The sequence below is a fragment of the Sycon ciliatum genome, chromosome 9 (assembly GCF_964019385.1).
Source record: "Sycon ciliatum chromosome 9, ocSycCili1.1, whole genome shotgun sequence".
NCBI lineage: Eukaryota > Metazoa > Porifera > Calcarea > Leucosolenida > Sycettidae > Sycon > Sycon ciliatum.
The window spans coordinates 15645564-15669088 of NC_088651.1; the positions used below are offsets into that span (position 1 = coordinate 15645564).

Below are 23525 nucleotides of genomic sequence, written 5' to 3' on the forward strand. Positions count from 1 at the left end.
ATCCGGATTCTGAGAAATCAATTTTTCGCAGTAGGTGTGCCACTTTGGAAGGAGGATTTGGGCATGGTCCAGTTAGATAGGGAAGGGGTTTGGTAGCATGGATTCACTTGTCGGACTCCTGAAAGCTGTGCCATAAGCTTGCTACGAGGGGGTTTTCATGGCAATTTCTCCTCGCCGATTTCAAGATCTTCGTGCACCTGAGCATTGATTGGGCACGCTCACATGAAGCATTTTACGCGCAGTGAGGGAAATGCATCAGTACAGTGCAGTATTTTTGAATTATTTCAAAAACGTTGTCAACACTAGTAATAGCACTCGGCTCGTCTCAACTCGAGTGAAGGATTACTTATTAGTGGTGTCGAGTCTGAAGCACGAGCCAATGCTGTAGTTGCTGAAGCCCCATCCTATGGAATACTACCAACTCCCCGGCACAAGGTGAGCCAGTATTTTGTCTTGAATCACGAACTTGAAAAATAAATTTCGTTTGATATCAATATTCAATGTTCAATAACAATGCACTTCTGTGTGGGTACACTGATTCTGGTATCCAATGAAAAGAACAAAATAACTTGTCAGTATGTGTCCTCGCTGCATCTCTCTCAAGAAATATTCGTTCAGTTCATCACTAGAATAGTTGTCAGTAGATAATTATTATCAGTACATGATGATATGTTGCAATGATGCGCACATCCAGGTAAAATGTATTAAAATAGATCATCATGTACTGATAATTAATCTACTGACAATTATTCTAGTGATGAACTGAAAGAATATTTCAAAAAAGTAATACAATAGTATCTCACACACACACACAATGTTTATCAATATACAAAAGGAATATGCTGCAATGATTCGCGCGCATCCTGGTAAAATCGTTAAAAAGTAGTACAATTCTACACTGTATATTACACAAACTGTTTCTCAATTATGATGATATGCTGCAATGATGCCGTGCACGTGCGCACATCCAGCCCACAGTGTCTGTGTAGCACTGTCCGTGCACGGAAAAACGGTCGTAGGTGGTCGGTAAAACGAGAGGTCGCTTACACCAGGTTTTACTGTAGTACAATAGTACTGACACAATGTTTATCCATATACAAAATCTAGGAATATTGCCACATGGCATGTATGTTAGCAAGAGTACATAACCCAAGAGTGTGCAACTCCAGCTATGGGGTCTGCGACGGCAGAACTTCACATCACGTGATGAACCCGTGCACTATAGTGCATGATAGATACTGGGTTGTACGCAGCCCAGCTTTGGGTACAACTCTCTTGTGGTCACTTTGCACTGTTTGCCAGCATAACCTTTTGAACCATGTCACGTGATGTGAAGTTCTGCCGTCGCAGCACAGCATAGAGGTTGTGCAGGCAGTTGCACACTCTTGGTTATGTACTCTTGATGTTAGTTGTAGGGCCTTGCTGTCACTGTTAGTTTTCTAACTTGATTCATTCTTGTATGTCTAATTTCTCCCTTTACAATATGGCAGCTGCGCAGGGAATTCAAACTGACGCACTGTCACTATCAACGTTATCATTGCTGAGATCATCACTCGTACACGCAGCTGATCCATCACTATCGGACACACATGAGTCGTCGCAATCTGAGTTTGGCTGGGCATGATTGGACTCAGTTTCCAGTTGCGATACGTCAACGGACGTACTTTGCTGTGGTGGTTGCTCTGGCCTACTGTTGAGCGGATTTGCGCATGCAGCTTCGCAGCGGCAGATATCAGTGCACGCAAGAGATGACTTCTTGCATGAGCAGCGTTGAGTGTCACACACTCCTCGGCACCCGCAGCTGATGAGGCTCTGAAGTTCTTTTGGCACTGCCTGCTGTTCTGTCCAATTCACAGCGACTTTGCCTGAGGGAACAAACATTGTCACAGACAGTTAATTTATTCCTCGCGTATATTTGTGCAGTAGACAGTCATAGATATCTGGTTAAATGGGAAGGGCAGCACTGTATCCTTTATCCTTTTATCTGCTAATTACAATTCTTTCAACCTTGCAGTATGTTTCTCAATATCCGCAGACTCCACTGTAGCCTTTGTAGACGCGTACCATACCATAACAATTACACAAGTGTAAATTTCCTCATGCATAACTTGATCCAAAGTTGGGTACATTACCGGTGCTAATTATTTATCGGAACAACTTACTGTCGCTGTCTTGAATCCATCCGCCGATGGGCGTAGGCACATCGGGCTTCGGTTGCAAAGCCAGTCGCCACACAGTAGCCTGGTAATTAGCGCGTGCTGTGTGGACATTATGTAGCTCTAACACATCTCCAGTGCGTAAGCCAACAGCCTTCCAGCTTGGAAGGTTCCAGAACCTTGAACCTTCCAAGCTGGAAGGTCCAATCAGTGGACAGAGCCAGTACTACTACCATGTAGTATCATCAGGCGATGTTTTATGGCTCTACCATCAGGGGAAATGGAAAGAGGAAGGCACACGGCAGAGACTTATCTGGAGCTGAATGACCTGAACTACTTTCGGAAAGGACAGCGACGAACGAAAAACCAGGACGTTGCATAGAAGCAAGTAATTCCTTCAAAGAAATCCACGCCGAGCATCGCCTTTTGAAAAGTTTTTGAATTGTGGCGTCGTTTTCTTCTTCCTTTCCCAGAGGTGTTTCACATTTTTGCGTGACCTCTTTTCTCTCAATGGTTGCATTCATGATTTTTCGCCCAGTGAGCCAAAAATATTACGATATCTCCTGCCTGAAATTGTCGATTTGTCGTCGGATATATTCCCTTCTCCTGAGGCTATGACACAGCTTTGAGATGTCCGACAACTTCAGACATACTCACTGTTAGGTACTTGAAGGGTTGGCGAAGAGTTTTTGTGCTCCCTACGAAGTGGTACCCAAATTTTCGATTTCGAGATCGGGATCCCGGACTAGTAGTAAGACGCCACCTTCTCACCCGTCCCTGGTCGCACTTTTCCCTCCCATCTAGCGTCACCTACAGAGGGAATTGTAAGTGCAGACTGTCGTCCCTACATCCCCTGTGTCTTGTTTTGTGTTTGTCTCCACAAGTCTCTATGTAGGGCTGTGTTCCAAAAAAAGAAGAAAAAAAGACTACCTTGTTGAGCAATTTCGTACATGTATGAGCGCTTTTTTGGATGGCATACTGGACAAAATGCAGGCGAAGATATGCCGTGTTATCCTCAAGGCCGCTCACATCTCTTTTGATTACCGTGAATCAGAAGAAAACCTGTATGAGCTATGCTCTCTTGAATCCCTTTCCTATCGTCGTTTGTACATTTCCGTTGTTGCTCTCTTCAAAATTATTCACAAACACTCGGATAATTTAGCCACGCTCAATGTAACAGTCTGTTACTATATCACGCAGTGCTCGACGCCCCAATAAACTTGCTTTTAACCCTTTGGAGTCCATAACTTTTTTGCTTCCTCAGAATTTGTGGCAGTCACGAAAATACGCACTCAATTTCCAACATAACTTTGGTTCTACCTCACCGATTTTGAAGATCTTGGGCTCGTTGGAAAGCTCTTGATGAGAGAAATACAATGAGCCCAAACTCGCCAAAAGCACTACTCAGTGTCCGCCACAACGCGCTCCAAACGCGAGTCCAGCTCCAGATCCGAGACGAAATCGGTCTCCTGCAGCCATGTCACCGAATCTAGCCCGGAACTGTTCAAATATTTTCGAGTACTTCGAAGTAGAAGCTTACCTTGCCGTGACTTCGTGCCGCGCCGGTCCTTGCACGTGCCGCCTGTCGTGAAGCTGGGAAAATCCCTTTTTTCACGCACTGTTGACTCGTAGCAGGCAGTGCAGAAAATCCAATATGTTTGATCGCTCGCCGCTCACTCAAACTTCATCGGAGAGACTTCGGACCTGTTCGAGGCGATAGCTGATAGTTTTCGCTACCACCTAGACCCTTCGATTGTTTCATTTGGTCAAGAATTGGCCAAGAACCGAAAGTTTGACTGCACCCACATGCATACAAAATGCCCATGGTTCGTTCGAAATCGAACCATGGACGCCAAAGGGTTAATACCCATGGCCGCGTAATCTCTAATCTCTTTTTTTACAAGATTGAAAAAAAATACAAATACAAAGTTTCCATGCATAGGATTCGACGATTTCAATGCAGATGGAACGTCTCGTTGTGGGCGAAGACGAATAGAGCGTAGGAGGAACCTGACAGAAAACTTGAACTTGTCCGAAAGTTCCACAACGCTATCCGCTCAGCTGGAGAGTTCGAGAAGAACATCGCGGATACAGACCAGACGCCTCTGCCCTTTGATCTCAATGTGGGCAAGACGTATACGGAGAAGGGCAGCAAAACTGTTGGCTGTCGTAGTGTCGGAGACCATACATTATGGTTTGGATAAAGACCTGCGTGATATAGTCAGACCTCGCTTATCCGGTCCTCTCCTATGCGGATCCGTCGCCATCCGGAAGAAAATCGTTGGTTACCGATTTACGGCATATGCCCTGCATACATACAGTATGTGTGTTCGATTATCCGGTTCCCTCGCCTATCCGGATATTTTGGTGGAAAACGAACGTGTGCGGTTATACGAGGCCTGACCGTATACAATAGATGATATGCCAAATAACGTGCAACTAGACTTGGGAGGGCATTGGAGAGTAGTTGCATACAAAGTTCAAAGTTGTACGGGTACCTGTGACTTGCATTCCTGCAGAGCTCAGGGCCTACCGTGTACACATTGTAGTATAATTTGTATGCAACTTGTGTGCAATGCCCTCCCAAGTCTAGTTGCACGTTATTTGGCATATCATCTATTAAAACCCAGTCTCAACATAAGCTCAGGCATCAGTCACACTACGGCAAGCTCGATGCTGGACGCAGCATTAATCAAACCTGAGCAGTTGACGCTGACGCGGAGACACACTGTACAGCTCGTGACTGATTTTTGCTGCTCATGTCTCTCCGTTTCTAAGCAGGAAAAGAACTTTTGGTCCCATGTTACGTTCTCGTAGGAACGGCAACTGCACTACGAATTAGAGACCGCTAGAATCGGTGCTGCCCTCGAGAACGAAAATCAGGGGTCGGATTTCAGTTGCCACCCCTATACAGTAAAAACCTGTCTAAGGCGACCGCTCAAGGGACCTTCAAAACGTGGTCTCCGTTACCAGGTGGTCTCCTTATCCAGGGTCATTTGACTGGAAATAGCATCCCTTGGTCCTCGTTTCAGTGGTTTTCTAGGACAGGTGGTCGCCTTATTCGAGTGGTCGCCTTGACAGGTTTTACTGCACTTCAACGTACGCGCTTGTCTGTCGTCCGAACGATGACGGTTTCTAACAAAACAAAACAACTTGTGCTTCCTTGTTAGTTGTTACGCTCACGTACGAATGACTTTGACAACAAAAAAGGAGGCACGGCTGGACAGAGCTACCACAGTCGAGAAGATAGACCGAGAGGACAGACGGACAAACAAACGGAGCGCTTACCTGAGAGGAGAGTCGGATGGCATGCTTGCAGCCATACAGAACAGAGTCAAAACAGGCTGTTGTGTGGAGAAACGAAAGTGCAGTCCACCCGTAGGTACGGTCGTCAGCTTCATTAGGATGAGAAAAAAACATTCACATTGCGCATGCAGGCATCGGCACATACACAAACACAAGTACAAACACACGCATCGGCACATGCACACACACACACACACACACGCACACACACACGCACACATGCACGCACGCACACACACACAGTACATGAGAGTCACACAGCAAAGAGAGACAATAGGCAGGCATACCACTTTCCCCGAACTTGAGTCACTGCATCTGACACCTTTTAACAATTAATCCTTGAGGGTGGCTGCATTTCTACAGACGCGGAAAAGCAACAATCACCGACTCTCGTGCACAAAAAAAATCAATGTTCGCGTGAGACTCGGCCAAAGGCAGAGTTTTCCGCATCCGCAGGAACGCCACCACCCTCTTGGATCAAGGCGCAGGTGCAGCTCCTAAGCGGTGAGGGGTGAGTAGATCAGACCCACCACAAAGTGGTCAAAGACCGAAAATCCCATTCACTGCATCCATCTTTCCCTCGTGCCAGGCCACGAGTTCCCAATTAACTCTCGTGCAAGTCGTGAAATAAATTCATTTCCCTGTCATGCCATAAGGGCGAATCCAGACTACCAAAACCCCCGTCCGGCGATAAACAGCGAACTGCAATCACAATTGAGCGGCGCTTACACTGGGAGAGAGAAGGGGGTTTTCCCTGAGCAAAGACCAAGCACACTTTGCAGTGGCAAGTGCAGTATGGTGGGGCAGGTTGAACCTTTTATGAGAGCGGTTAAGATGCATGTTATTTCCGAAGTGACGCGCAATTTCACGTCCAATTTGGCGTAAAACTCCAAATTTCAACGCGAGCTGCAGGTAACTCGAGCGAGCCAAACAACGCGAGCTGAACTTTCGCGTCACGTCAGAAATAGCGTGCATCTTAACCCTTTACCGTTTGTACGTACACATCTCGCGGTCGATGACTTCTATGCGCACAGCGCTGGACTGGTTCACCGCAGAGAGCTGGGATTTTCCCTACTGGTAGCCAAGATGTACACGCAGAGGGTGCCAACCATTTTTTGTGTGTGATGCAATATGAAAAAATCGCGGAAATCGCGACTTGAAAAATGCGCTTTGGGAAAAGTGCGTACCCTGCGACTTTCGGTATTGCCTGCAGATGTTTTCGACTTTTGCTTGAGCTGGCCTCGCGACTGTCTGCCCTGCTGTGCAAGCCATGGACGAGGAGCAAGCTCTTTCGCTTCTGGAGACCCTTCTTGACGACCTTGTCGCCGCCTCATCCAGCGAAGATGAGTTTGTGGAGCCAGACGATCCTGCTGAAAATATGTATACTGACGCCGACAGCGACGATGACATGGCGAGTGAAAGCAGCGCCAGTGAGAGTGACATGGATGTCACAGACGACGACAGTGTCGCTGAGATAAGTGCTACTAATGGTGGAAGGGGACGTGGCAGAGAGAGAGAGAGAGAGAGAGAGAGAGAGAGAGAGAGAGAGAGAGAGAGAGAGGATTCGTTCGTGGAATAGGCTGTGGTCACGGTAGAGGTTGTGGTGTACAGGTACTAGGTACAGCCAGCCGTGCAACCTGCACTAGTCGATACTTGCAATACTTGGGACAATACTGACAACGCTGTGAAAACACTCCTGCACTTCACCCAGAGAACGGACTTGGTATCCACTTACCTGAGGGAGCCACTCCAGTGCAAGAATCTGATTTATTGCATATTGCAACAGTTTGCCCGACCGGCAATAAATCCAAATAACTATTAGTGCTAGCTAAATAGTGAAATTTTTGTTGTTTTCCGGACTTGAAAGTTGTTGCATCGCTTTCCTGAGGGTTTTTACTTTCAGAATCACCCTATGTTGTACAAAATAAAAGTGAAAAATAAAAAAAGTTACGGCTATAGCTTTTCACTGCATGGCATGAAGTGCAAACTAACTTTCAATCGCATTTCAACTTTCTCACATTATTGTTTGTCTGAGTCTTTCTTCCACAGGACAGTGTGGCCGCTATCTTCGCTGACCTTTCCCTTTTGCAACAGAGCAGTGCTAGGGAAGAGGGTTTCTCAGCCCGGAGTAGATGCATTCAAGCGCACGGATAACAGCCTACGAGGATTCGGTCCACGTGCTGTGCCGCACGGAGCCCGGAGAGTCTGAATGTTTCTAGTCGATCTCCATGCCATGGCCTTGTTATTGTACTTGCAGCGGCGCGGACCACCTGGTCCACGAGGCGAGAGCGACGCCGGTGGATCACCCGCCTCACTACAAGTCAACTGGGCTTCTGGGAGACAAAGGTGGAGAAGTGGCATCTTATTGCAGACGGATTTGGGATACCAGGAGACGCTGATGACTATCTAGACATGCGTTATTCGCGTACGTACAGAGTTGACTGGCGGACGTTTCAGCTCCTGCTCCGTCAAACCGGCAATGATCTATTGCATGGGTCCACTATGTTTCGCACACCTGTGCCCCCTTGCCAAGCGCCTGGCAATCTGTATGCACTGGCTAGGCAAAGCATATTTATATCGGCAGTGCAAGATCACCACTGTCAGTTTTACAGTCGTGGACTTCGGCAACGCTGGTTGCGTTGGAGATGCTTGCTTAACTCCGCAGAAGGCTCTCTGCCACAACGCATTGTTGGATTGGCCGGTGGCTGCAAGACTTGCAACGCAACTTGAATGGCACCACTGTGCGTCCATATTTGATAGGTAACAGTGCGTTTTCTCTGGAGCCTCAAGTGCTGAAGTGCTATGAGCAGATGTAATATCAACATCAGAGACAATTTAAACAGGGAACTCGTCTGAGCTGAAGGCGCTGAGTGAGAAAACGTCTGTGAGGAGTGGCTGGTTCATCGGAGCTGAAGGCGCTCAGGGTAGGTGAAGAAATGTCTGCGAGGAGTGGCCGGTTCGTCATCAGAGCTGAAGGCGCTGAGGGCAGGGACGTCCAGCGAAGTGGCTGGTAAAGACAACAGGGATCGTGCGAAGGACATCATCGGAGCTGAAGGCGCTCTGGGTGGGCAGGGATTCCTGCGGGTGGCTGCTTCCTACGACAAGGACGGTGCGACGGAAAACGCATCGTGAACAAATAACCCACCGTGCGCGTGAGTGTGATTGTGAAAGAGTTTGGAAGGTGTTCCTGCTATGCTTGTTGTTCATTAGTTTTGAATTGCTCGATTTGTTTGATTTGTAGTTTGTTGGTTTGATTGCTTTGTGCCTGGTCGGATGTTGACTTTCGTTGTAGTTTTGTTGGCCCATTGATCACATTTTTGTTTGTGTTTCGCCTTTCGAAAGTTCTTAAGATTAGTTTAGGGCTTAGGGCTACCAGGCGCTGAGAAAAAGAAACATCAGGACAAGCTGCTGCAAGCATTCAAAGAGAGAATGCTTAGCATAGCGGTGACAATTATGACAATTGCAGCAGCTTGTCATTTATAACCAAGCAACAAACCACAACAAAGAACACTGCAACGGGCGGCAGAGGTTTTTTAACCCTTTGTGTACGGACTGTACAACTTTCGATCCCCTGGGATCGAAACTTTTCAAATTTTCAATCGATCGTAACTCAGTCATTTCTGGGTTAGGCCACACCAAGTTATTTCATTGTTTCTCGTCACCTGAAAATCTCAAAAGGAACGCGGGCGGGCGGAAAAAAAACAAAATAGGGTTTGAAAAACAAAAACTGCTATTAACCCTCATGCCACACAAGAGAGACGAGCCTGTGGGATGTCGCAAGCGTTTATTCCAGCATGAATAATCATGAGCCTGTGATCGGTAATCAAGTATGACGTACATGTACTCAGTATGAGGTCATGATTATAAATGATGTACGCATATCACGCATCAGAGAGGCAAGGACAGCAGAAGCGACCCGCGGGGTCGTGCGCCGTCGGAACGGCTACGTGTACTACTAGGTTGCTATGGCAGCGGAACACTAAATCTTAGTACACATGAATAGTTCAATGGTGCCGATGTGCGTGCACTATGCGGCGCCCATCGGCAGCACCCGTGCCTCCTGCCTTTTAAACGGTGCGGGAGGGTGGGGAACAATTTCTGCGGCGGGCAGGCACAACAAACAACTGGTGAGTGTCTTTACGTGTTCCTGCCTTGCGAGGGTGGCCTTGGGTGAGCTTGCACCCAAGGCGGATAGGTGGCTTATACGGCATGCCGTACGCGCATCGCGGTTGCGAATGCTTGCGTGGGGCCCCGCGCGGGAGCCCGGCAGTGAGTACGACTTTAGCGGAGCTCGTATGAGACTTAGCCGGTTTTGGCGTGTCTGCGGACGGCATCTCCATGCGGGAGATGCGGCTCTGTGACATGTAGGTTAACTACGGTTTGCGCAACGCAAACCAACATTTTACACTACAAAGGCCCAATTTATGACCTAAAATCAGACTATACACCACGCGTGACAGTCAATTGCAACATACAGCCAGAAAACCAGGCTCCTGCACCGGCCTCTGGTGAGGAAGTCCAGTGTTGCATGTTATTTAAATAGGAAAGAAAGCAAACCAAAGCTATTATACAAGGGGTACATAAAAGAACAGCCAAGTGCGCGCTTGTGCTAAAATTTAAAACAGAAACCTTATGGGATAAGGCATGGCATGACATGACAAGTCCAGACAATGAATACAGCAGGCTCCAATGACAATGGAGCGAACAGTCACAACGTATGAACTGCGCAGTACATGCTGCGGCGAGTCTAGCAATGTACAGCTGCATCTGTCATAGTATGGCATGACACAATAGGGAGACCAAGTCCCAAAGCAGAAAGAAGTCCAGTTCACTGGTGCTTCCTCTTCTTGCTGGATGGTGCTGTGGCTGCAGCACAGCTGGGGCCACGGGTGCGGGGCTTCTTCCCCAGAGCGGCACAGGCAGCGCAAGGCATGTGAATGGACTGATACTGCCGGGCAACATCAGCAGGTGTAGCAGCAGGTGCGTTGATGCCACACACATAGCAGACAGGACTGAAGGCCTTCTTGGCCGAGAAATAGGCCCTCTCGACATCGGCAGAGCATGTGAGGCTAGACCGCACAACCACATCTGCTGCCAGGGCATGCTTTTACAACGCCTTTTTATGCGTGTTTACCGGGACGCGAGATTTTTTTTGGTCCAATCATCAAGAAAGGTACGCGCGCGGTGACGAGAAACAATGAAAAAACTTGGTGTGGCCTTATATCCGAAAACTAAAATATGTAAGTCAAAGAGAAAACTCCCAGCTGTCCATTGAAACAATCGCTGAAGCGCTCCGATGTGTGGTTCCAGAGTTACGAAGCTCGAAAGTCGAATCGCGGCAAATGTCGCTCAATAGCCGCTCGCGCAAATTTGAATGAGGGATTTCCCCATCATTCTGGGCATGCAGTGACGTAGAAACACGTTCAAAATGGCAAAACGGACTCATGGCAGTTTGTGAAATTTTTCTGAAGTAACAGTGTAGTTGTAACGAGCAAGGAGAGCGAAATGGCTGATGCAAGACGACTTCTGTCGGAATATTGGCGTTGCAGCTAAGACGCTGGGCTGTAGCGCTGGCGTTTTGACCTTCGTGGTGGCAAGCGTGGGCTCAATGTGTTCCTCTTGCGACGAGCTTTCCAGGAAGCCCAAGATTGAAAAAATCGTCAAAAGGAGACTAATGTTATGACCCGGATAATTATAGAATTTGAGGTGAGTCACGATCAAATTCAGTCTGTGTACAATTTTTCAGTACATAAAGGGTTAATGAAGTCCGTGATTTTTTCTATTTTTCAAGGCAAGGCACAAAACACATCATTATTTTCAAAGAAAAAAGGCAGCAGTCGGGGTCGTTCTGTTTTTATTTTGTTTTGTGCGCATTCGCCTTGATCCTAGCGGGCGGTGGTGTTCCTGCGCATGCCGAAAACTCAGCCTAACCGAGTCTCACACGAGCTGTGATTTTTCGGTTTTATTTTCGTTCGTTTTGTTTGGTGACCACTTTTGTTGGCTCTTCTGCCTGGATTTCATTGACAGATGCGTTAAGCCCATGGATCCTTCTAAGAGTGACATGTGAACTGTAACTATTATTATTATTATTATTATTGTTGTTTTTGTGACCTGCTGTTCTTGTTGCTCAAATGAATAGACTCCGCATCCAGATTATACCATCAAGCACAACCCTAGCCTAGGAGTGCAGAGCCTACAGTGGTGGGAACTGAAATCCAACCCCGAGAGTGATGCGCTCGCACTGCACCAACACAGCACACGCGACACAGCCACACCAGCCTAAAAAAAAAGCATGGGCAGAGCATGCATGCTTATCTGAACTGCTGTGCTGCACGCCTGCCATATCGTTACAGTCGCGCAGTAAGCAATGGGGAGATTCAGATTATAACGGTACACGTTTGAGCAGTAGTACACAGCCATGCACAAAACCAGAACATGCACAAAAGCAGAACATGCACAAAAGCAGAACATGAAAACCAGCAAGACCAGTGATGTTCACACTTGGCTGGCATGCCAGACGCATGTACACTACTGGCTACGGTTCGTTTTTAGCTCTTTACGTAAAGTCCAGGAGCCGCATTTCAGTTCCCACCCTTGTACAGTGGTGTCGGGCGCCGAAGAACGGAGCGCCGAAGTACGACCAGTCTAGATTTTCACCACGCATAGCACACCAATGTATACACGATGACTCAACTGTGCATAGACTGTAGTGCATGGAAATAGGAACGGTCTAGGTTGTGAAGCTGACCCCCCCCCCCCCCCCCTCCAGTTCTTCGGCGACCAGCAGTACTGTACTTGAGTCGTCAGCATATTCTTACAGTATGGATAGCTTTGATGCAGCGTTCCAGTTGTTCTCGGTTCACAATGACATTGCCAAACGATGAGACCAGTAAGGTGGGAAGATCACCAGCTAGTACAACATACAACACAGAAAAAAAGAGAAGAGAACAGGAAGATTGAACAAACGTCCATTACAGGCCATTCAGAACACGAGAAGTCCATCGAACCTTTCCTCAGCCTACTCAAGCTCAACTGATGACAGTGATGAGGGGTGAATTCGCCGAACACCGTGTATAGAGCTGGGAGTGGTGCTTTCTTGCAGGTTTGCCAAGTCGAAAGTTTGGTGGACTTTTCGTGTGCTCTGGCTGGCAGCAATGAGTCAGTCAAGTGAGAAGTCAAGTCGGCAGGAAAAGCGTGAGCTCCCACGTAGGAAGCAACACACAATCCCCATAAGTATCACCGAAGTCGCTACCTCTTCTTCAGAAAATGACAAGCACATGAAAGCAGGAGGGGGGGGGGGGGGGGGGGCAGGGCACCTGCAATCGCATGTCTCGCAGTCAGTTATGCACTATTTCAATGTAAACACGGTATACTAAATGGCCGGCGGGATATTGATGTTGAGTGGCCAATGACTTGAAAATGTGACTTGGACATGGCATGACATAGGCCTCCCTACTACGACTCCTCCCCCCCCCCCCCCCCCCATGCTTTACAGCTTTGACTCTGTGACACAAGTTTAACACACTTCGTCGTTTGGATATGGCTCACCTGCACCACACTAGGAGAAAAGAATGTCCCACACGCACACACATACACACGCACGCACACACACATGCACACCATTTGACCATTGACCATTTGACGCCCATCGCCAGAGGCGATGATAGCGATGTCACAGCAGAAGCCATAGCAGCTTGTGCTGGGACTGCAGTGCACCATTCAACAGCTTGCAAGGCTGAAGAATTGACCGCCACTATCCAGCCTGGTCTACATCACACAGCTATGAAGTGGCTTTTTCTGGTCAGCGAATCCCTACTTTTTGGTCTTTTTTCTTTTTTCCCACACTATGTACCATGACACGCCCGCGCGCACGCACGCACGCCCGCGAGCACGCACGCACACACGCATACACACAAACACATGCACAAGAAGTGTCAAGAACACACACACACACACACACACACACACACACACGCTCACCAAATTCGGAGTCGTAGAGAGGGCGGATGGGCGCAAACAGATGCTGCTGGAACGCAGTCTCCACCTCCGTTGCCCCACTGTTTGACATGGTCTTCAGAGCAAACACGGCGCCAAGCCGAATAACAGCCTGCGGTGCCGCTTCTACACGACTAAGTTCCAATAGCTGTACATATGCGTATATACACGCACGCACAAACACACATGTACACACACGCACGCACACACACATACACACACGCGCGCACACACACATGTACACACACACACACACACACACACACACACGCGCGCGCACACACACATGTACACACACACACACACACACACACACACACACACACACACACACGTGCATATGCGTGTGATGTCAGGGACAGGAAATGCACAAGAAAACATTTTCTTAGATACAACATCAAGAAACAGAAGCATATACAGCCAGGTGCAACATCAACATCAACAGCAACACAAAAAGCAGCAGCAACAGCAGCAGGAGCAGGACCAGCAGCAGCAGCTACCAAAGCAGCAGCAGCTACCACATCAGCTACCGCAGCAGCATCAACAGCATCACCAAAAGCAGCAGCAGCACCACCACCCATAGCAGCAGCAGCAGCAGGAGGAAAAGCAGCAGGAGGAAAAGCAGCAATGGTTGGGAGACAGGCACACATACTCCTACCTGCTTGACAACTGAGTCAAAGTACCGCAATGCAGACTCGCTCTGCTGTGGACGACGTGAGAGTACACCGGCCAGCAACCTGAGAACCTTGTGCAACTCAGGACCAAGAGCATCTAGAACAAGACAGGCAAAGACAAAACCAAACGATGAATTGGAGCCATGTAGCAATGTTTGAAAACGGGCTCCAAGGTTGGGCACCGGAATCTAATGATGACTTTGACTGGACTCTTGTCCAAGCTGGTACAGAAACGTTCTTCATCGGACCCTCTGAACCAACAACACACCCACAAGCTGGGGACGAGATGTAATGAGAGGCTAAGGCACAGCAGACTCCCACCACAAGCTGGGGACGAGTTGTAATGAGAGGCTAAAGCACAGCAGACTCCCACCACAAGCTGGGGACGAGTTGTAATGAGAGGCTAAAGCACAGCAGACTCCCACCACAAGCTGGGGACGAGTTGTAATGAGAGGCTAAAGCACAGCAGACTCCCACCACAAGCTGGGGACGAGTTGTAATGAGAGGCTAAAGCACAGCAGACTCCCACCACAAGCGAAGAGTTCATGACACCCAGAGTGTGCAGCTCTGATGGGTAGCTGTCATTGCGTAATTCCGTGATAACATCATTTTTAGAGATTCAGCGCGTACAAGCAGGATTCAAGCGGGTCTCTTTCTGCACAACTCCAGCTCAGTTGTACGCACTATTCCACCGTCCACCTCAGATCTGCACCAAATACGATGCAATCCCGGAATTTTGCCGTGACAGACACACATACAGAAAAAGTCACAAGCTGCCCACTCTGGGTTTCATGTACTCTTGCCACAAGCAATCAAAATGGGCAAAAGATAAAAAGAACACAAGGGCACTGACAATGACAATATTTTGCACAAACGCCTTACACACTAGCCATCTCCCAGCCATAACCCAGGGACTAATTTAACCGGTATCGCATCGCAGTTTGCGACGCAAAACACAGTGTCTGCGATTCGAAGTTCGTAGTGAGTCGCGGTAAACTGCGACACAACATGCATGTTAGCATGGCCCTGGGCATAGACTTGTAGTGCACGCGTAGCGCATGCACATGTGTAGCTTTACAGTGTGTGTGTGGTCGGTTAGGCGCCACGAGATGGCGCGGCATGCACTGTGACTAGATTAGACTGTGTGTGTGTGTGGTTGTCCAGCCTGCACTGCAGGTAGATTCTACTTCCTCCGCCCAAGCAAAATTTTCGCTTATCTTTACACTTTTTACTGATACCTTCCAGGTTCTCAGAACGGCTTATAACGACTCAGAATGAGTTGAGGAGTCGTTGAACATCAAGAGAAACTCTCCAAGTCGAAAAATGTAGAAGTAATCCTTCTTCATCAGCCGACGCAGCACGTGTTGTCGGGTAGTACTTCGCACTTTCAAGAAGCGCAAAATATTTTCGTATCGACACTTTTCCCAGCGCTTCACCTCCTTCATGGGTACGATCGGTCGTGTTTCTTACCAGCCGAAGCTGACGAGATCAGTGTCACTTTGCAGGATCGTTCACGTTGACAACAGGCGAATGAGCTGGGTAAGTGACAACCCTGTCATCGAAGCCTTTCTTTTCCCCCTACAAGTGCCGATTCTGGTTCATTTTGCAGTATGTGGGCGAGCATCGCTGAGTGGCTTTCTCAGCTTCAAGCTCACGTGCATTTTTACTGTACACACATCTTGTGCCGGATGCAATCAAACACGCTGGCTTTTCGCAACATGACACCTCTGCTCTGTACTCCAGTGCCCAGTGGTACTCTAGCAGCACCCAGCTTGACCAGTGACTGACTTCGTGTTCTTTTTTTTACCAGTTCACTCACGTTCAACGCGCTCTACTCTAGGTGTTTCTTTACTCTTTGCCGACTTCGCCGACTTGTTTGGAACTGGTACGCCTGAACCAGCAGATGTGTGTGATGGTGAAGTGCACAAGATGCAAAAATTGCTGTCAGACACCTGTCATTGGGCTGAAGGAGATAAGCGAAAATTTTGCCTGGGCGGAGGAAGTACACGATACACACGCGCGGGCCGCGGGACCATGTCCATATGTCGCACTTTCTCCGCGCACTGCAGCACGTGCACTTGGAAACTAACTAACTTACTTGAAGTGCAGCCCAGGAAGCATGAGGCGAGTGTCGACAAGTACCTCACCTGCTTTTGAGATTTAGACCGCGTTCCTTCACTAGCAGTAGGCGTCTCGACCGTTCAGGACTTATCTTTGTAAAATTCTGCTTGCCTTATCGATGAAGCCTCTTCACTGCCGACAAGTCTGTGAAGCAAGGTACTGTGGATAAGTGGATTGCTGAATTTGATCCCAAAAAAGAATGGATTCGTGCAGAGTCGAGTGGTGGAACTGTGACCAATATATTTTGCAAGATGTGCAGGGAGAAGGCATCCTCGCTTCGTGGTTTGAGGAATTACAGCACGGCATTGTCGACGGAAAAAAAACTGCTATGCAAAATTGTTGCGTTGCTATGCAAACGTCGGTGGCGTGGCGAGAATGCCACGGAGTTCAGTCTACACGTTCATGTCATGTTCAGTTGCGATCTGCTTTCTCTTCCCGATTGCCATTGCGGTCATGCTGTCGGTTCTCTGTGATTTGACCTTTATCTCCTGGCATCTTACTGTCTTCATGTGCTCCCCTTGGGGGCACCTTGATGCCTGATGTAATATCGAAGTAATAGTTGTACAGCGGGCTACCTTTTAGGTTCCGCTGCGGTCGGTTTCGCTGAGCCAGCCTTGGCACCGTGTAGCCTTTTTTGGTTGTTGTGTTCTTGTGCATGCGGCATGAGGTTTTAGCTGTACCTTTGTTTGGCTGCGCTGCCTTTTTGTTTCGAGAGAGTTTTTCTTTGCATGTATTGTAGTTTGTTGGAATAATCTAGTGCTCTTCGAGCCAACACCACAGCAATTCATGAGTGTCGATCCTCGCCGAGGTGTATGATCTGTAGCCGTCAAAACATTTGGTAGCAGAGGATGGTTTGTCGTTAGGTTAGGATCCTCGCCTGAGAATGGCATCCTCGGAGGAATGCCATGATATGGAGCGTGAGATCGAGCTCCTGAAGCTGCGGAAGTCGGCAGCGAAGACGCAGCTCACGAATGCGAGCCGTGGGCTGTTGGTCTTGGTAGATGTCGACACGCGACCTCTGCCGGACAAGGCAACGGTACTGAAAGCAGTTTCCTTGCTGCAAGGAGCCATGGACGAACTTGCAGGAGTCACCAGGACCCTGGCAAGTTATGTTCAGCAGACCCCAGACTGTCTGGGAGAATTACGCAAGTTATCTGAGGATGCGGAGCAAACAGAAGAGAAGTATACGTCCGCGATGGAACGAAGTGCGGACTTCTGTCGGCAATACAGCAGTTTTGTCACGCCCAGTACACGTTTTGGAAGTCCGTCCAGAAAAACTCAAATCTACAAACTGCGAGCTTACCTGGATAGGCACACTGCTCTTGTCGATCAGAACAGCGCTGATGAACGCGATGAACATGCTGGTGGAGCACGGGAATTTGAGTACGGAGTGGAGTCGCTAGCGCTGCAGACAGATAGTAGTAGTACTGTGGATATGGAGCACACAGCGATCAGAGAAGCTGGTGCTCAGGCCAGTGCCAGTGAAGTAAAAGTTAGAGCAGACGTAGCGGGCCTCAGTCTCGGAGACAGAGCGCTTCAGTTCAGCACTAGCAGTACTACTTCTGCCACTAACACTAGCAACTCAGGCAATTTTTTCTGTTTTTCTTTCATTTTCCGCTTCGAGTGTTGGTGATGTATCTCTCCGTAGACACATCAGGAAGGGGAGAATGGCGTGGCGAGAATGCCACGGAGTTCAGTCTACACGTTCATGTCATGTTCAGTTGCGATCTGCTTTCTCTTCCTGATTGCCATTGCGGTCATGCTGTCGGTTCTCTGTGATTTGACCTTTATCTCCTGGCATCTTACTGTCTTCATGTGCTCCCCTTGGGGGCACCTTGATGCCTGATGTAATATCGAAGTAATAGTTGTACAGCGGGCTACCTTTTAGGTTCCGCTGCGATCGGTTTCACTGAGCCAGCCTTGGCACCGTGTAGCCTTTTTTGGTTGTTGTGTTCTTGTGCGTGCGGCATGAGGTTTTAGCTGTACCTTTGTTTGGCTGCGCTGCCTTTTTGTTTCGAGAGAGTTTTTCTTTGCATGTATTGTAGTTTGTTGGAATAATCCAGTGCTCTTCGAGCCAACACCACAGCAATTCATGAGTGTCGATCCTCGCCGAGGTGTATGATCTGTAGCCGTCAAAACAGTCGGGGTGTGTAGCAATTATTGCTACACAGTTTTTTTGAAGTAAATTAGTCCCTGCATAACCAATTACGTAAATTTAAAGGAATCAGACGGCGTTGGATCATAATTTTTGATCAGTGAATACTGCCACATGCAAGCAACTGCACAAAGCAGCCGAAAAGTACCGCCCAAGCATCTGCTGTACATGAAGAGTTCAGATACAGACGCCATAAGGGCCAAAGTTTCAAATTCGACGTCCCGATGGATTCTGAATCTACAAGGCGCAAGAAATCTCGCTGCTTTTTTTCCTTCCAAATCGCAACAATCGTTTCAGATGCTGAACGTGCACTGAAGTCGTTGAGCGCAGCTGCATGTAAAACGAAATTCCTCGATCGCTAAGATATATCGCCACAAATGTGTTGCCACCATAAAAATGCTAATAATTATACCCGTCACACTTTTGGGATTACACTCAATCCGGACGCCTCAGATGCGGGCACGTCCCTCTACCGGGCACCTTCAGCTTGAGTTCCTATGGCAAAATACTTCGAATTTGGGGATTTTGAACCTTTTTTCCGTATGCACAGTTGCTTATTTTGTCACTGCCAACTTGTGTAATCCACACAATTTCATCAAGGGATTCTTTTATATTCTGAGCATGTGCAGTACGTGCCAAATAAACGTCCTCAAAAACTGATATGGTACGTGATAGATGACTTATCCTGAGATCCGGGCGAGTCTGAGTACGGGCAAGTCTGAGATACGGGCAAGTCTGAGATACGGGCAAGTCTGAGATACGGGCAAGTCTGAGATACGGGCAAGTCTGAGATACGGGCAGTGCCCGGTCCCAAAGTGCCCGGATAAGAGACGTCCGATTGTATACCGTATTGTAAGCATGACTTTGGCTATGATAGCATGCAATCAGGGCCTACATAGCCCAATCATTAGAATGATCATGCTTACAGTACCCCTTTGTTCAATCATTAGAAGATGCTAGAAATCACTTGTGTTTTTTGCTCAGCAAATCATAGGCTGCACTAAACTGGTTGCTAGGCGACTGCTAGCGCACAAAACGAACATACGGTGAACTGACCGGTGTTACGTGTTGCTAGGACAGCGGCCATGATATGCTTGACACATCCTGATGCCATGGCAACCTTGGAGAGCAAGCGTCCGCACTCGGCTTGAAAGTTGGCAGCAAACTGAGCTCCACAACCTGCACAAGAGAGAGAGAGAGAGAGAGAGAGAGAGAGAGAGAGAGAGAGAGAGAGAGAGAGAGAGAGAGTGAGAGTGAGAGTGAGAGTGAGAGTGAGAGTGAGAGTGAGAGAGAGAGAGAGAGAGAGAGAGAGAGAGAGAGAGAGAGAGAGAGAGAGAGAGAGAGAGAGAGAGAGAGTGAGAGTGAGAGTGAGAGTGAGAGTGAGAGAGTGAGAGAGAGAGAGAGAGTGAGAGAGAGAGAGTGAGTGAGAGAGAGAAATTGCTTTGGATAAAAACAAAAGTCAAGAATCATATCACAAGCGAGCCATTGGCTAAGTTCTACAGGTTAAGTTCGGATCCAGATCGATTGAATGGATCGTGTAATGGATGAATGCTGCAATGTCCTTAGAAGGAACGAGGACGTGCCAGGCATGATTGCTTTAAGATACATTCTCTGGCACGGCGAGACCACTGGGAGCTAAAACAAAGACACAGTCACACAGATATATTATCTTTAGGGCTGCAGGCACTTACCATTCGGAATTGTAGCACTACGCTGTGCAACGTGCTGCAAATAGAACAATTGCGACACCAGAGGCGGTCCGAGGAACGACTCCACAAGCTCATCCAGCCACGACTGTGCCTTCTCCCGCAGCTCGACCAGCGCTGGCTCGTCCTTCGCCACCGCTTCACCAGAGCTTGACGGCAGTGTTACGGTGTCGATGACCAGCTCGATAAGAACACAGAGAACGGCACACTGCACGCCGTCCGAGCGTAGCAATGGGGCCGTGCCGTCGTGTTCGCGCAACCGTCGCAGTGACGTCACCGTCGCCATCATTTTCTCCCGATTAGCTAGCACCGATGGCTGCTCCGGCTTGACCGACGGCGGGGTGGTGTAGTTCTTCGCATCGGCACGCAGCTGCAGCTTCAAGAACGGATGGATGCCCAGCGCTACGGTGAACTGAAGCAGGCCCTGCAGGCAGCCAATATCACGGGCACCAATGGCGTCTGGTTCGAGCTCGGGGGCTTTGCCTGCTGGAGCGCTTTTGGTCTCTGCTTTCTTCTTCTCCGCATGCTGCTGACGCAACGTGATCAGCTGCGCCAGTATTCTCGGGAGCAGCTCGTCAGCAAGATGGAGGAACAGGTCCTCCACACTGACCTTTCCATCTTTCGCATCATCATACTGGCGAATATTCAGTTCACTGTCATGAGCATGAAGACGAGCAGCCACCACGTTGCCAAACAGTTTCTGCTGCAGCAGGCGATCTTTTAGGCCGCTGTGCCTGGCTTTGTCAGCTTTCGCCGTAACCTTATCAGCGTTGCCGTCCTTGGATACCAGAATACGAACAACTGAGAAGACTTTGCTCAACTCGTCCATTTTCCCCTTTCAATGAATGAGCTCAGCTATTTTGTAGCTGTCAGCTTTTCTGTTTCTTTTAGTTTTGGCTCATTTCCTTCATGTTTGATTTTTTTGGACTTTGACTTTTTGAGTTTGCGTTTCAGGTCTTTTGCTTGGGGACGCTAAAATTTGAGCGCCATTACTGCCATGGCAGCCACCGCGTACCGATATGTACTGCGGCGGCTGGCCGCCGGGCCGGCGCCGGCCCGCGCGTGACGCAATGATTATGCTGTTTCCATGGGGAAAAGTAACGACGCGAAAAGCAGCGTCCTTTGAACAGTCCCGTACAAAATTTGAAGTTCTTGACTTTCTGTAAAACACAAAAAGCATCTTGCTTCATGCTTGTTCGTAGAGTCGAAACAAACGGACGGACGGCATGTTCGTCTCGAGGTCCATTCTGTAAACAGGCACCGGAACGACTATTTGTTATTGGTGTTGCAAAGCGAAAGAAATCTTACAAAGGCTTTGTAGTCTTTCGGCTCCACACAGCGCGGAGACACGCACTTTGGATTGAATTTTCAAATCTGTAGCAATTATATCGAATGTGAATTGCTGAGTGGATTTGCGGAGGGTGCTTTAGCTACTATAGCCTAGGCCACGCACGGGATGGCTTAGAGTGGATAGCTGCGGAGTACATTTTGCTAATTGTTTGCGGTGGGCTAGCATGGAGGAGGATCTACGCTGCCTGATGTCGTGCGTTCGCACACTGGTCTGCAAAGATGGCAACGTGGACAAGCTGTGTTCGGACGTGCAGCGTGCTCGCTACGAGTCGCTGAAAGCGCGCCCGCTGCACCAGCTACTCTATAGCAACGTGGTGGCAGCGCGCACCGAGGGTCACAACGCCGGACTCAGCATAAAGCTTCTAGAGGACGACGGAGTACGCGCGCTAAAGGTGGAGGACGTCTTCATGGAGCTGTCGTTCGACATCCTGCCCAAGATCGTGGCGTGTCTGAGCATCCTGCATCAAAACTGCGAGAAGAAAAGTGACGGCGTTAGCGGTGGCAGTGGCGATGGTAGCGATGGCAACAGCAGCAGCACATCATCCGTCAGCCAATCGTCAGCCATCGTTGCCGTGCCATGTGACAAGCTGTGGGAGGACGACAGCAACGCGCTGCGCTGCCTGCTGCAGTTCATCGTGACGCTGGGCATCCACCCGTTCCTGTCGCTGCGGCTGCGCGAGAACGCCGAGCAGTACACGAGCGAGGACGGTGGCGGTGGTGGCGAGGGCGGAGGGCGAGGGCGGCACCCGACCACTAACCTGGAGGCGAGGCAGACGATGATGACGATCGTCGGGTACCTGCGCTGCCTTCGCGAGCACCACGAGTTGTTGACGTTGCTTCGCGGCGACGTCGTGCACTGCTCGGCGCTGTGCGTGCTCATCGAGCAGGTGGTGTTTGACGCCACGCAGCACGTGACCAGCGAAGGCGAACTGGACCTGTGCGCCGTGATGAAGAAGCAGGCGCGCATCTGGCTGGACGAGCTGGTCGACTCGTTCCAGCACCCAGACCTGATAGCGCAGCTGCTCTATCTGCAGCACCTAGCCACGCTGCCGTCCAGGTGTAAGTACTACACTCAAATCGATCAGTATGTGTTGCTCTCACTTGCAGCCTTGCCCAAGTCATGCATCATTTGCCTCTATGAAAAACTCTGTGCAGAAAAAGGGTTGATGGAAGTAAGGTAGCCGTTCCGGGATCTAACTGCTTTAATCCCCGTCCCAGTGAAGGTAGCTTGTACTTGATACACTCATACATCGGTTATCCAGACCCCGAGGTTACGTGCACTTCGGTCTACCGGGTACCCTTTGGGCGAGTCACAGTGGAAATATTACTACTCTTTTGTCACTTTGTGTGGGTGAAATAGTGACTTCACATGCCATATCTATGGCCTGTCCCATCAAAACATATGCGATTCGGAGTTACTGATATTTCAAACTTACGGGCAGTGCCCGGTCCCGTACCGCCCGGATAAAGTGCGGCCGGCTTATACTCCGGAATATAGGGTATATCGTCCAGTGAGGGTATCCCGAAACATGATCCACAAATCTGGGGCTTCCCCTTATCCATGGTGCTGTATAACTTGAATCTCGAGGCCGGCACAAAGTTAAGCGTTTGAAGCGGTTTTGTCTCTGGTTTGACTGTTTGTACATGTGTTCTGTGTTTCTATGCAGCGTTTGATCTCTTTGTTGCTGGACAGTTCCAGGATGAGTGTGAGAAGCTGATTCTCCGCTTTGCCATGAGGCCAGACGGGCTGGTGCATGTCTTGGATGCCGTCATGCGCACACGTCGGGACTGTGAGTCGGATTGTGTGTATGTGTGTGTGTGTGTATGTGTGTGCCTGTTTGCGTGTGTGTTTGCGTGTGTGTGCGTGCGTTCCCGCTTGCGTACGTGTGCGCGTAAGTGTATGCGTGCACGGGTGTGCGGGGTGGGTGTGCGGGGTGGGTGTGCGGTGTGGGTGTGCGCACGTGCACAGGCGCGTGCGCACCTGTGTGTGTGCTTGCTTCTTTGATTGATCTATTGACTACAGACTTGAGGGGTTTCACCCTTTTTCTGCTGGAGGAGGAAA

The 23525-nt window shown here is 49.0% G+C and overlaps 2 protein-coding genes across 2 annotated transcripts in view; one reads left to right on the top strand and one right to left on the bottom strand.

Moving 5' to 3' along the window:
- LOC135825355 (uncharacterized) overlaps positions 1–20996 on the bottom strand; it is a 36672-nt gene extending 15676 nt beyond the window's left edge. Inside the window, exons 1-6 of the mRNA XM_065338089.1 lie at positions 20099–20996; positions 19464–19586; positions 14116–14228; positions 13443–13605; positions 12281–12372; positions 5445–5551 (exon numbers count right to left, since the gene is read on the bottom strand). Of these exons, the coding sequence (XP_065194161.1) occupies positions 5445–5551; positions 12281–12372; positions 13443–13605; positions 14116–14228; positions 19464–19586; positions 20099–20942 (1442 nt within the window). The 5' untranslated portion in view covers positions 20943–20996. The remainder of the gene's footprint in view (positions 1–5444; positions 5552–12280; positions 12373–13442; positions 13606–14115; positions 14229–19463; positions 19587–20098) is intronic.
- Positions 20997–21283: 287 nt separating this feature from the next.
- Positions 21284–23525, top strand: part of LOC135824588 (mucin-19-like) — a 15801-nt gene continuing 13559 nt past the window's right edge. Inside the window, exons 1-2 of the mRNA XM_065337322.1 lie at positions 21284–22522; positions 23131–23253. Of these exons, the coding sequence (XP_065193394.1) occupies positions 21628–22522; positions 23131–23253 (1018 nt within the window). The 5' untranslated portion in view covers positions 21284–21627. The remainder of the gene's footprint in view (positions 22523–23130; positions 23254–23525) is intronic.